We start from the raw sequence: 14,213 nt of genomic DNA on the forward strand, positions 1-14,213 counted from the left end.
TTTTAAAAGGGAAGATTGCATTTCTCTTTAACTCAGATTAATTTTAAATAATGTTAAAATGAAGAGTTGTCATCAGTTAATTCGACAGTGAATGGCAGTACAGGTCACGTGATCTGCAAGCACACATGGAGAAGGGTCTGAAGAGGAAACTGTAACTGCTGCACAAATACACCAGTAGCTGCTCACAACACTCCTGACAGCTTCTGTTCAAATGCAAAGGATGCAAAACAATCAAAACGCTGATAAAGTGAGAGGAGAGAGGTGGGAAGTATGTTCCAACATCATGTAAGTAAAAAGCTAAAATTCAAGTAATAGGAAGGAGGGGAAGTTTGGCTTAATAGCAGGTTGGAGGAAGAGGAAGTGCCTTGCCACTCAGACACTCCTGGCTATTAGGTTGTGAATTCAGAATAAGTTTAAAATGTTTTTTTTTTACCAGAGCAAAATACAAACAACAAATTGATGCAATCAAAAAAGTCACTCAGTATACTTGGGGGGGGGGGGAAGGTTCAACATACTCAGTGTTTTTAAGTTTTATAAAAGTAAAATTCTTACAGAAAAGAACAGCAAGGGAAGCCGAGCACAGTGGTGCTCATATTTAGTCACAACACTCAGGAGGTTGACAAATCTCTGTCGGTTCCAGGCCAGCCAGAATTACACGGTGAGACCCTATCTCAGACAGATGGACAGATACGACAGACAGACAGCGCAGCAAGGAATGTTTTTCTAGCTATTTATCTGCTGGGAATATGTTGTGATGAAACGTGTAAATGAAGCACGGGAAGAGCTGGCACAGTTCACAATTTGCACATGTGCATTGTACACATGTTAACAGAAAGTGAGGTACCAAGTTAATGAGACAGCAACTGTGCAATGAAAATATCACTCACCAACAGCTATGGTGATTCAGCCTCACTGTCCCTCAAGTGCTCCTGCACTGGCTCAAGTAACAGGGTGTCAATCCCTGCACGTGTGCAAGTGGCTGAAGGTTAAATCGGTGGCAGAGTAATAGCTACTGAGCCCTCAGATTTTTACAACCAATGAAAATACATGTCCTGGAGAGTCACCTACTAACGCACTGGAAAGCTGACTAATCCAAAGTATTACTCAGTCACAGTTTTTGTTTTTTGCTTTTAAGGTCTTTTTTCTTCACACTCTCTCTTCAGTTAACTTGTCTTCTGAATTCCTTTAGACAACACAGTTTTCGACTAGATCTCTGAGAATCTCCCTTTTAATCAAAGAGAGTAAGGTTTTGTTTTGTTTTTAAACTAATCTGAGTATAGGCACCCATCAACCCACATGTGTTTAAAGACACACCACAGCTCTTTCCCTTCAACTTTGTTTATTGATGTACCGAACATGAAAAAGCACAAAGAATCCAAACACAAAAGAAAACATGTACAGCCTCTTAAATACTCAACAGAATATATTTTCTATTCCAACAGATGTGAATTAAGTCATACTGTACAACTTCAAATAAATACCAGCCTTACATTTTATTAAGTGCTCTGATAAGCACTGTAAAGTGAAGCACAATTTGCATGCCCTCTCATCAATGCCTTGGTTTGCTACAGTAATACAGGAAAGAAGCGTGTAGCTGCTGTTTTCCCACAAGGGAAACCTTATTTTTTTTTTAATATATACATGTATTTTATTTTTTTTTTAACGCAGGTTAACTCTGACAATCTAAATGCACCTAAGGATATGAGAAAGTGCTAAGCCAATTGAGTTCTGAATAGCATTGAGTGGGTCAGCATGAAAACTCGCTTATTCACTTTAGCACGCGCCTCACAGTATATGTACTGTACTATACTGAAAATTTTTATAACTACAATTTTAAATAATAAAAAATAAAACTCAAAGCAACTGCAAAGATAATGTACAACTATGTTATGCATAGCACATTGCCTGTTCTAAGGGGAAGCATATGAGCATCTCAGTTTATACAAAACGCAGGACGTAACTATATAGTTCTCAGTGCATCCTGATGAAGGCAAGAGTTGCCTTCAGCTTTTTTGAAAATTTATTATAAGCTAGATGCTAATCAGAAAATATTTTGTATTTTTTAAAATTTCTTTCATACATGGTAAAGACTTATTTTATTATTTCCCCAAATAGTGGTTTAAGCATCATACAAAGTTAAATTTCAATAGCATACAGATATTTATGATTTTTGTATGAAAAATGTAAGGAAATTTGTTCAAAACCTATGGTTATACTCATTTTTCTTTTTTTTTTTTTACCACAAACATATTTATAAACGAAAATGTAGCATCACCATAAACAGCTGAAGCTAGACTATCTACAGACAGAATTAGCAACGGATCTGATGCACTGTAAATTCAAGTCCTCAGGACAACAGAAGTGAATAAGCAAGACCTCAAGTAACAATGTTAATGCCATTTACAAAGGAAAAAACTGATACAAAACATTCAAAACCTGAACGTCACTTGATATGTAAGGGAGAAATAAAATTAGCTGAAAGGTTCATAAACACAAGGTCTTATTTACATCACACAAAGCTCAGGTGTTAGCCTTAAACGTAACTCTCAAAATACCTTCAACTATACCCAACTCAGGTCGCCTTTGCTGACTCGCTGCAGTACAAATCATGTGCAACATCTTATCTTCCTTAAGACAAAACAATTCTTCAAACGATACTGCAAGTACATCACTAAACACCATGAGCTCTATCTGAAGGGATTTCTTTAGGAAGAACGGATTTTCCCCCATCTCTTGGTAATTTAAATTTCTTGCCTGCTCTTATATATTCTTTTGTAAATTTTTTTTATTTGTTTCAAAATCACAAATCAATGTGAGCCATCTATCACATAACAACCAGGGTGAGCAGATGCCCCACTGGTGATTACGAAAATGAAACCAGCAGTGTTCCCTCACTGACTCAATTCCTCTCATACAAAGATCTCAAAAGTAGTTTTCTACATCATAAATCTTTCTAAATTTTCCAACCGTTGCAAATTTCCTGGTAAATTTTAAAAGCTCACTAGGTGTCATATGAAGAGATTTCTCAAAGTATTCAAGTCAAAATATTTGTTCCAGGACCAGTAAAAAGTTTCTCCAAATTTTCTTTTTTATAAAAATAGATGCTTTTTTTTAAACCCACATCAAAGAGGCTCTTATCTCTTTGGCAAGGTACTGCTTTACGAAAAGTTCTCCAGTATTCTTACAATAAGCGTTTATAATGTCGCCCCCCCTTCCCCAGCCCAAATCAGAATTACAAAATAAATACTGTTTGTAACTTCATAAATAAAAATGTAAACTTCAAAATACTTTTCTGAGACATAACAGCAATGCTTTAAATGTAAACTGAACACAAAGCTAATTAGAGAACAAAAAGGAAAAAAAAATAACAACAAAAAGAAAAAAGGAAAGGAAAGGAGGTGGGGAAAGACACAACCAACTGAAGAGTTACAACACAAGCCTCAGTATTTACTCACAGGTTCAAGGCAGTTATGTAAAAAGAAAAAAATGTCTTCCCTTAGCTGAAACACTTTAAAAGGTCCACCTTCTTCAAAGAAGGCAATAGAATGCAGTGTGACAGGTAAAAACCCTGTACCTCTTGTCCATATTCAAACATAAAAGATATTTAAGAAGTTTTAATTCAAATACTAGCAATAAAAAATCTCACATATTTCTTAGGATGCTAAGTAGTCATTTTATCCCCATCTCAACACTGACTTACAAAGACATTTACTAATGTATAAAGTTTCTCTTAACTTGCTTTTGTTGTATAGTTTTCATATATAAATGGACTGAGGACAAGAGCTCATTTAGGCTTTGTGCGTTTTGTTTGTCTTAAAGGAGACCTGCAGCACTCGGTCTCCCAGACGGTATCCATTGAGGCTCGCTATCGCCATGGCAGCCTCATCATAGTTTGTCATAGTCACAAATCCAAAACCTTTGCATTTATTGGTGTTAAAGTCACGGATGACCTTCACGTTGGTGACAGCTCCAAAGGGCCCAAACATTTGCCACAGGATACTCTCATCTGCATCAGGCGCCAGGTTGTACACAAATATGCACCAGCCTGTTCCAGGGTGCCCGGGAATATTAATTCCAGCCAGACTGGTCATTCCATCAATCGTCATTGGTGAAAACCTACTAAACAAAATAGGAAACAGACAGACACACACACACAAAAAGGAATACAGGTTGGTTACAGCAATGGGTTTGAGTTCTTTCCCCCTTTGCCACATTTTAGCAATTCCCCTTTCTCAACAGGTATATACATCTACTTGACATGTCGCCCAAGGCTCTGTTTGTGGCTTGCGGTTGACAGACAAACAGCCCAGGCACTGATAGGTTATGAGATGACCATTATCCACTGCACTGAATAACGAATTTACACAATGGCAAGGAAATCCACAAACTGGCTTCTTGGGTTAAACAGGATGGGGAGGAGAGAATAACCAACACGGAACATAAACATGCTATAATGTCGCAATGCAATCTGAAATAAATAATGGCTTCTTAAAAGACTAGGTGGCGCATAGTGGAATAAAATATCCCCCACACAAGTCAAATGCACTTCAAAAGCAGCTTCAAGATGGGCTACACATGCAAAAACAACAAGAATAAAAACAAAAAACACAAATTGATGAGGGTGGAAATATTGCTCCCCAAATCAAAGAAATCAGTCAGTTGTGGAAGGGACCATGAGAGTCATGAACCTGTGTCATTACCTCTTCACTCCATAAGCCATGTTGAGCAGATTGTCCAACCTGCAAAACACACATTTAGCAAACTTCAGTGTTTAATTTTCCCCCTTGAAGTTCATGAAAGCTAGACTCATTACTGCCACCTTCCATGGGGATAATTGTGCAAAAAATAAAATCAGCTGTTTCAGAACACTGGGTCTTTTCCCATTCCTGAGAGAACGGGCACCCACTGTTGTAGAACACTGGCTATCTCTACACGTTCAGTGCAGCAAAGAAAAAAAAAAGCAGTGGTCATCTGAGGAAACATCCAGAAACAAAATGTGAAGGTGCTAGAACAGCTGACATCTGACTTCCCACGGGGGGGGGGGGATTCTGAAAGTGAGCCTGCAACTGAGCAGAACTTTTCCGGACTCCCACATGGATGGTGTACAATTCTGGTGGCTCCTGAGGATGCTGAAGCACACAAAGGTTAACCAGCTAACCTCAGCCCTCAGTGCTAGTGACTTCAGAGGAGTTTGGTCGTGTAAAATCAAAGATATAGAATGACAAAGATGCCCAATTACTTTGTTTATGGGGAAACTTGGCTTTAGAGAATCTGTGCCATCCTGCTTTAACAGTGTCAAGAAAGGCTATTAAGGGCGCCTCAAGTTCCTAGAATTTACCAATAAATTGCACATGAGGAGCAGACATCTGCAATGCATGGCCATATAATAACCACCTAACTGTCATAATGCTCCCCAATCTCCAAAGCCAGGCCCAGGTCGGAAGTGAGGCACAACTACCTTGTCTTCTAATGCCTGTGGAAAGCTAAGTGGGGTGTGGAGAGGGTGGGTATCAGCTTTTAGTGTCCAACCCAAACACAAAGCAGAGCACACAAGAAAAGCAACCCCTCTCAGTTTAAAAAAGCCAAAGTATATCTTCTGGTCTTTCAGACATGAACAAAGAAAAAAAAAATGCTGTCCCTTCATGTCCCTGATCTCAGCCTCGACTGGGCATGTATGTGTTTTTGAAAAAGTGAAAGGCAAGGGATAAGTTGCTGCAATGCAAAGTGTAAGACAAGAGAACAAATCATGGTGACACTAGACTTTCATCTATTTGGGTCTGCTGTGTTCCACAATTCTCTCAAATGTACCACTTAGCACAGACCGTTAGCCTGGGCATTGCAGTTTTATAACACAACCTTTATGATTATGTAAAAGCAAAGGTTACCAAAATTATCACCCATCACTTAATGTAGGATGGAAACTACCCAGAAGGCTGACTGGGTGAGAATATTTGCACACGCAAAGCATAGAGCAGGTGTGAACAGTACAGCACGCCAGGGACTCTGTGTTCTACAGAGTGAAGGTGAATAAAGATGCATGCCGTTATATACAAAGACCAAGGTTACAAACACCAGAGAAAAATGAATGCAGATTCGCAACACCAATCAAAAAGTGATCTGGTACAGAAAATGTCATCAAATTGCTGGAATGACAGATATGGAATGCAGTTGACACATGGTACCTGTGGGACACATGAACATCCTGAAGGCTGCTCCAAGTGGTTAAGGATGAGGTTCAGAAGCTCCAGTTACCCTCCACCCACTTAGCAGAACAACCACCACTTAGCAGAACAACCAAACTTTAGACATAGAATTTCCTTAAAATGTGTGTTTTTAAGAAGGATAGAAAACAAACCAGCCATGGGAGTGAGTTACAAGCACTGAGAGAGCTCCCAATTATACCCTATCCCAGCGTCTTCAGGGCATCTGGGACTTTTGCAATCAGGCCTCTAAAGACCCTAAGTTGACCTCAGAGCACCCAACCTGTGGGGTCTTATATGTTCGCCCCCTGACATTCATTCTTTTCCCAATCTTAGGGGAAATTCAGTCCTGGAGGATTTCAACCAAGTTTTCTACACTTACTTTTCTCTTCTCCCCACCAGCAAAGGAGTGGAACACCGCTCTAGGATGCAGCCCAGGTATGGCTGCTGGCTGACTGACTCCAGGGAGCAGATCCCATGCCCCTTGCTCTCACTGCCACACATCTCTGTGTCCCATTGGATTTAGAGAAGGCGGCGGACACTTCATATGGCCATCAGGCAGCCTTTGTCCAGAAGCAGGTAGCCAATTAAGAACTGTGCAGTTACAGGAGGTGCCACGGTGCCCCTGGCAAAGCGGCCCTACCTTCACTCTATGCCCCACAGCTTGAGGACAGCTTTCATATGTGATCACCTAAAAATGAACATCACTACACTCAAGAGGAGCCCAGGCTAGGGGCTTCTGCGGTAACCGCGGGTGACATGTAGATGATGGGCTCCATCCACATCACGGGAGTAAATGTTAGGGAGCCAATCGCAGGTGTATTTCTACTTAAACCCAAAACGTTCTTAAACCATATTTAACACACGGACTGCAGCAGTGTCTGCATTCACCCTCTAGGGCATCACATGCTTCCCTGAGGAAGTCTGACCTTTCTGAAAGGGTGCCCGATTTCATTCCTACCCAAGCTTTAGTTGGTATATGACCCAATTTACAAATCACACATTAAGTGGATCTGAAAGACTAGACAGAAAAAAAACCTAGCTTCAGTTAAGACATCCTTTACTTAAAGAAGGATCCCCCAAGAAGAAGGGAAATTGGGCTAAGGATGATTTAGAGAGGAAAATACATGGAAACCCCCCCCAAAAACAAAAACAACAACAACAAAAACAAACCAGTTCTTTCCCCGACTTCTCACAGAAACCATGCCAAGAGGCTAGACACAGGTCAATTCAACATTTCTTCCATGAAGTCAAAAAGTTCAAAGTGATGAATACTAAAACTTTATGAATCTTAATTACAGCAAGATAGTTTTAAATTTTATTTATTTGTATTTTATGTGCATTGGTTTTTTGCCTGTATACATGTCTGTGTGAGTGTGTCAGATATTGGAGTTATAGATAGTTGTGGGCTGTCATGTGGGTGCTGCAATTTGAACCAAGGTCCTCTGAAAGAGCAGCCAAGTGCTCTTAACCACTGAGCCATCTCTCCATCCTCCTAAAGCAAGATCTTATGTGTTAAAATAACTTTAAGTAACTATATCAGTATATCATCAGTTATACTATATTTAAACATTAGTATATTTGATGATAGAGTAATATTTCATCTTTATTTTTGTGTATTTGATTAGAATTCAGGGTTTAAAGTTCACTGACTATAGAAGCACAGGCCATGTGCACATACTACAAGTGCACAACAAAGACACTTGGCAACAGTTATCACCGGAATTATGTAATTCAAATTATTACAAGGTACTATTTTTGCTGAAACATCTAAGAGCCCCAGCATGTTCACTTCAAAGCAAAGTGTTTACAAATAAAGCATAAAACTAAGGAACCTGCCGAATTTCCAAGCTAGTCAGCTGGTAGATTAGAGAAAGATCCATATTGAAAGAGAAATCTTTAAAAAAATCAGCTAACATCAGACATAATATGCGAAAAAGACAACAAATAAGAAAATGCAATTCTGGATACCATGAAAGAATTATCAAGCCTCTCCAAAGCTCATCGGCATGTTCCCTTAGCCAATCACATGTCACGGCAAAGAATGAGGAAAGGCACTCGTGAGGCTTGACTCCTGTGTCTTCCAGCATGAAAGCGAGCCAATGCAGCCAGCAACATGCCTGGATGAAACTCAAGCCAACTGCTGAGTGCAGAGGCTCTTCAAAGATGCTGTGGCACCCACAGAAGCAGAAGCACAGGCCGCTGCTCGATCTCAATACAGTTAGCTCGGCCTCACAAGGATGAATGAGAATGCTTGGTTTAACAGTTTAAATTGGGTATCCTGAACTAAGAATATTCTTAAGAAACAGCAATTACATCATGCATCCAAATAAACAGTCTGTCTTATTTTGAAAACTATAAACACTTCAACCAGCCCATCAGATTAGCAGTGTTTGTGTTTCAATAATTCTAATTATCAATACATTGACCCATAAACCTCATAAGCCCAGTTTTAAAGTTAATCCCTATAACAGAAAATTTTACTTTTTTTTTAATCTTCATGAATACTGAAAGTCCTTTCACCATTATTACAGCTTGTTTTCTCCAGTCTCTCTCAGCTGCCAAGGTACCACAATAACATAAAAATACACAATGAATTTTCTAAAACTCATGCTGGGAAACAGCAAACTCTGGAGTGCACATTTTAGCACACAGACAAAGGTGGTGGAGGTGGGGATGAGCAGTGAGGTGAGAGAGGGGAGAGTTACGAATCTGAGGAAAGAAAAATCTTGCCTATTTTCCAATTGCTTTGTTTTGCCCTCACTGGTCAATCTGGTAGCAGCTACTCCTCTGAAGCTACCCAGGTGATGTCAAACAGTGCAGTAAGACTAGCACTTCATAATCCAGGCCATAATTTCAAGAGATCAGCCTGTGTCATCCTCCAGAGTAGCTGGGACTCCAAGCTCAAAGATCCATACATATAACCTACCTCACTTACTAATGCTGGGTTTCCCCAGCATTACCTTCTTTTACAATTGTTTTTGTCTAAGCCCCCGTACCAATAAATAAATAAATAAATAAATAAATAAATCTCAGAAGCATTGATAACATATATTATTACAAGACTTTTTGCAATGAAGGATGGGCACCAGATATAAGTTTTAAAGTTAATCACAAGGACAACCTTGGAAAACTCTACCCATGAAAATTAAGGGCACAGGGCATGTACAGAGGAAGAGGAAGATTTGGTGAGGATGCTGTGGTACCTAACATCCAGTATATGCTGCCCACATATGTGCTGGCCAGAGGAACAGGTGCTGTTTCTGGGTCCTCTGGCCTAGTCTTGAGAGTCTAGGAGCACTGTTCTGATAAATAGAAAGCACCAAACAAAAAGTGTTAATGAAAACACCAACACCAGCCAGGTGGTGGTGGCGCACACCGTTAATCCCATCACTCGGGAGGCAGAGGCAGGTGGATTGCTGTGAGTTTGAGGCCAGCCTGGTCTACAAAGTGAGTCCAGGACAGTCAAGGCTACACAGAGAAACCATCTCGGGGGGGGGGGGGGGGGGAGGGGAGGGAAGAAGAAGGAGGAGGAGGAGGAGGAGGAGGAGGAGGAGGAGGAGGAGGAGGAGGAGGAGGAGAAGGAAGAGGAGGAGGAGGAAGAAGAAAGAAGAAGGAAATACCAAACAACAATAACAACCTAGGGCAGTGTAGCTTTTTTCCAAGAGTGAACCGAAACTAACTGGACAGGACAACTAGGAAGCACACCCAAAATTCACTGCGGTTCAGCTGTACTATATTTAAAGATACCAACAAGTGAATAAAGCCAGGAAAAATCTCAGAGCAAGGGTATGCCTAGAGCACTGAGATTTCTTTCCGCAGAAAGAAATAATCAAGTAGCTCGTGTGCCTTTCCTCTCTTTCAACTGCCACTATTTGTCACCAAGGTCAAAGGTGACACACACTTTGTTCTTCTCAATGCTTTTTCTCCCACAATTACAGCAGCTGAACTTAGTGAACCAGGGAGCTGGTCATCTTTGTCAACATGGCCTTTGGCAGTGCCATCACTCTCCAGCACGAATGCCAACTTAAGCAGTTATTCAATAGAAACTTCTTTTCACACCTAAGTAACATACTTAAGTAGTTTTAGAAGGAGATATTTAAGGAGTTGTCCCCCCTCCCCCAATACTCTAATATGCCAAACAGAGAAAATGATGTGACTGGGACTAAACATGTAAAGTAATTCCTCTAGCTTATTAAGTTTGTAATGATGTGTTTTGGTAATTAGCTATTTTGTCTCAGGAAGGAAGGAATGAAGGTTTACATGTACTTATAAGAAACTAGCTCAGGAGTTAGATGCAAATATGGCTATACCAAACCATGTGGCTCAATGGTATTTACAACATCCTGGGAAATACGAACTGGGTGACTTGCTAATGAAAGCAGACCTCCTCTGCTGCTAACTGAACTTCAAGTCACTCTTCTTTCCACATGCACAGGCATGCTTTGCATGCGTCCTGGCCTGCATGTTTACTCAGGGACTAGATAACGAGAACATGGGTTAACTGTGCCCATCGGTAACACAGTGGCTTCTCTGGGTTAATGCGCTGGTGAAGTGCCACCCCGACACAGAATCCAGATCGTTAATACTTTCTGAATGGCACAGCAGCTAATGGCTTTTACATTTTTAAAGAGCTGAAAAGAAAGAGGAAAAAAAGCAGAAGAGAGGAGAGATGAGAAGGAGATGGGAAAGGAGGAAGAGGAGACACAGTTGCAAAAACCATGACCCAGAAAATTCAATGCATTTCCTCTGAGCCATTACAGCTATAGTTTGTCAACTTCTATGTGAAACACAACAAAAGGAGGGAGGGGCCCACTTAGGGCATTCACATAGGTCACACATCTTTAACAGTATCTATATTATAAAACAGAGCTAACCGAAAGAACTCAACTTGACAGCTCAAACACAAAAATAAATTCTTTGCAAGAAAAGAGCAATAAAAAGAAAACAGCTCACCAGAGCTCACTCCGTAGGTCTGGTTTTCTCAAACATTCTTTGAGAGACCAGTAACCTGTGGCTGCTGTGTATCCTGTTTGCCTCCGGATACTTAACAGCATCCCTGGACTCTACCCACTAGATGTGAGTCACGTCTCCACCCAAATTATGCCATCACAAATGACTACACTTTGCCAAACGTCTCTTGGAGGCAGAGTCAGTCCTGGAGGAGAACTGCTCTTACGGTTAATTGCCTTCACCGTCAGTAATAGCAAAAGTTGCTATTTCCCCACATACGTTTTCTGTGTGCCCATTAAAGGGAAAAAAGAACAAGAAAACAACGGTAATGACAAACTCAAAGCAGAGATCTTGTTGATACAATTACTTGACAGTAAACCTGCACATTCTCCTCCAGTTTAGGAGCTGGGCACGAGAACTAGAGCAGACTTACCTAAAACGCTGTGCCTGCTGAGCTAGCGGTCCTGGGTACCTTCTGTTTGGAGACTGGTACAGCTGGGAAAGGATGGCCTGATTGGTTTTTTGGCTTGGATTATTAGCAAACTTTACAGTGATTGGCTCTGTGGCACCAGGAGGTTTCTGGCCATTTAGGCCTTTGATAGCTTCTTCTGCCTCAATCCGCTTGTCAAATCGAATAAACCCTACACCCCTTGATATGCCTAAGGTAGATTTAAGTGAAGATTTGGGAAAGAGGGAGCAGGAAAGGGGAAGAAGAGAAGAAAGGATAAATTAATTTTTCCTTCTCGTGAACATCTTTTCACCCACATATAACATTTTGCCACAAAAAACAAAACAAAAAACAAAACAAAAATCACATCAGGAAGAAAATTTACCTTAGCAATTTGATTTAAAATCTCAATTTTCCACTTTTTAAAAATGCACGAAATGTGAGGTCTCACTATTGATTATGTGCTTGTCAAAAAACAAACAAAAACCCAATAAAGTACAAAGTACATACGCCTTCCCCTGTACCCCTTCCTGCCTCCTGTGCCTCTGCAGTAACACTGTGTGCCCAAGTTCTGCCTTCCAAAGCACGCTACCATACAAGCAGCCCCTTCTCTCGGTGTTGCTAAAACCACCCTAGATCAGACATAGCTCAGCTGAAACTCTCAGTAATACATTCATCTTAATCATATCCTAGAGCATGACGGTCTCTCGAGAGAACAGACTCTGAAGAGAGTCTCCATGCTCTGAAGCTCCTCCCACGCTTCCTTCCGCTGTGCCACAGAAGTACTGCTGCACGGACTGAAAATTAATCCAGCAGAGGTGCAAGCTTCCCAGAACCTCCAGCGAGCGTTCTTCTTAACCACGGAAAGCCATTCCCCATCTGCTTTTGACAGCAACGACAGAGGAGGGCGTGAGCCAGGCCTTTCCAGGTTTACTAGACACAGCAGTGTGGATCTCAGCTTATCGCACGTAGCTGACCCAAGCAGGTGGGTAGGTTGTCACCACAGGGTGAGCGGCCATAGAGAAATACCTTCTTGGCGAAGAACTTGGTTCTCAGAGGACCAGGTTGTGGACTGGTAGGTATGAAAAAAGGAGAGGCTACTAAGAAAACCTAGACCATCGTGACGTAGAGGAACCTCAAAAAGAAACTGGGCTGCCTTACAGCCAAGCCTGGACATGGCTCGGGTTTTTCTAAGGTAGACAGGGCATTTTCTCCATGTTTGCTTCATCTAACACGCACTGCCACTTTCCCCCTTCTACGTAGGCTACATGCAGCGTACAGGGAAAACACTCAATGGCTGAGCACCAGAGCTGCTGATCTTCACTTTCTTCTGCTTCAGGAAAAGTGTACATTTTTTTAAAAAAAAGTTGTGGGTATGAAGAAGAAATGTTTGCAAATACATTCTTCCCCTTTCGTCTATGACTAGATCCTATTAAGAACTAGCATTCCAGCTAGCACACTTCCACCACTCAGCAGGCTGAAGCAGAGGGTTTGCTGCGAGTGTGAGGTGCCAGCCTGGTCACAGAGCAACACCTTGAATTTCAATAAAAGAAGAAAAAGAAAAAAAGAAAAGGAAAGAAAAGAAGAAAGAAAGAAAGAAAGAAAGAAAGAAAGAAAGAAAGAAAGAAATGTGGAGAAAAAACCGAACAACAAAGCATGTACACAGAGAGGAAAAAATACTAAAATTATTGGCTGGTCTTTTAGGAAAGCACATATTTAAAATGGCATCCATACAGGCAGTGGGGGTGGGAGGAATAAAATGCCTGTCCTCAGGGTTGAGAACATTCGGGTTTGGACCCCAGGATTTACAGTTCTAGCGAAGTTCCAGCAGGCTGTACATGCCAGAGGTACGGGCCACACTCAGGAAACACAGAGTCTATTCCCATCATCCTTCACGCTCTGGAAGGGCCACCATTAAAGGGAAGAGACATAATTTCTATGTCACAGATGAAACCTACTCTCAATCCACCATATTCTCATTCAGAACAAATTCCTTTTAAAAAGGAAAAAAAATCAATGCTATGAAGAAAAAAAGTCTTTCTGTTACTTAGAATAAATTTTGTGTGATTTCTATTTAGCCCCATTAACAAACAGTGTGCAATACACCAGTGTGCAGAATGCACCAGGAGGATTATGGGATGGCTACTGTAGCTAGACTGTACAATGGTCTTATGCGCTCTCAGACTTTCTCACTGCAGCACCATCTGCAGGCCATTCTCCCAGGCAAGTGAACACACTAGTGCTTCCACCCGGAAGTGTATGAACAGAGCACTTCCTGTGAATGTAATTAACACAGACTGGAAAAGCAGACTGCTCTGCTCAAAAATCCCAACAACTGAACTGATCTCTACTTGAATATTAAAAATGTGGCCTGATTTTATGGTTAACCTCTTGTTACAATAAAAACTCACATACTGTAACACAGGAGCTCACAGTATGGCTGGCTTGGAAGTAAGGCACTCCCAGTAGCTTTCTGCATTCCTCCTTTCCATGTTTCTCTACTTTTAAAATGTCTTAAAAAGGACAAGTATTGCTTTTACAATAGAAAAAAAATTTTATGTGTACTTTACTTTAAAAAAAAAATTGGTAATCCAACCCCTTATCACCAGCTT

The 14,213-nt window shown here is 40.9% G+C and overlaps 1 protein-coding gene across 19 annotated transcripts in view; it reads right to left on the reverse strand.

Annotated features, from left to right (window-relative positions):
* Positions 1–1,322: 1,322 nt before the first annotated feature.
* ELAVL2 (ELAV like RNA binding protein 2) overlaps positions 1,323–14,213 on the reverse strand; it is a 154,385-nt gene continuing 141,494 nt past the window's right edge. For 15 of the 19 annotated variants that reach the window (XM_084765655.1, XM_084765656.1, XM_084765669.1 and 12 more), the window contains 3 exons: positions 11,587–11,812; positions 4,701–4,739; positions 1,323–4,119 (listed from right to left, as the gene is read on the reverse strand). In XM_084765655.1, the coding sequence (XP_084621781.1) occupies positions 3,789–4,119; positions 4,701–4,739; positions 11,587–11,812 (596 nt within the window). In that variant the 3' untranslated portion in view covers positions 1,323–3,788. The remainder of the gene's footprint in view (positions 4,120–4,700; positions 4,740–11,586; positions 11,813–14,213) is intronic. The other 4 variants (XM_084765665.1, XM_084765654.1, XM_084765667.1 and 1 more) reach the window with 3 other exon arrangements.

Source organism: Acomys minous, assembly GCF_964271855.1.
Source record: "Acomys minous genome assembly, chromosome: 1".
In the NCBI taxonomy this organism is placed as follows: Eukaryota; Metazoa; Chordata; class Mammalia; order Rodentia; family Muridae; genus Acomys; species Acomys minous.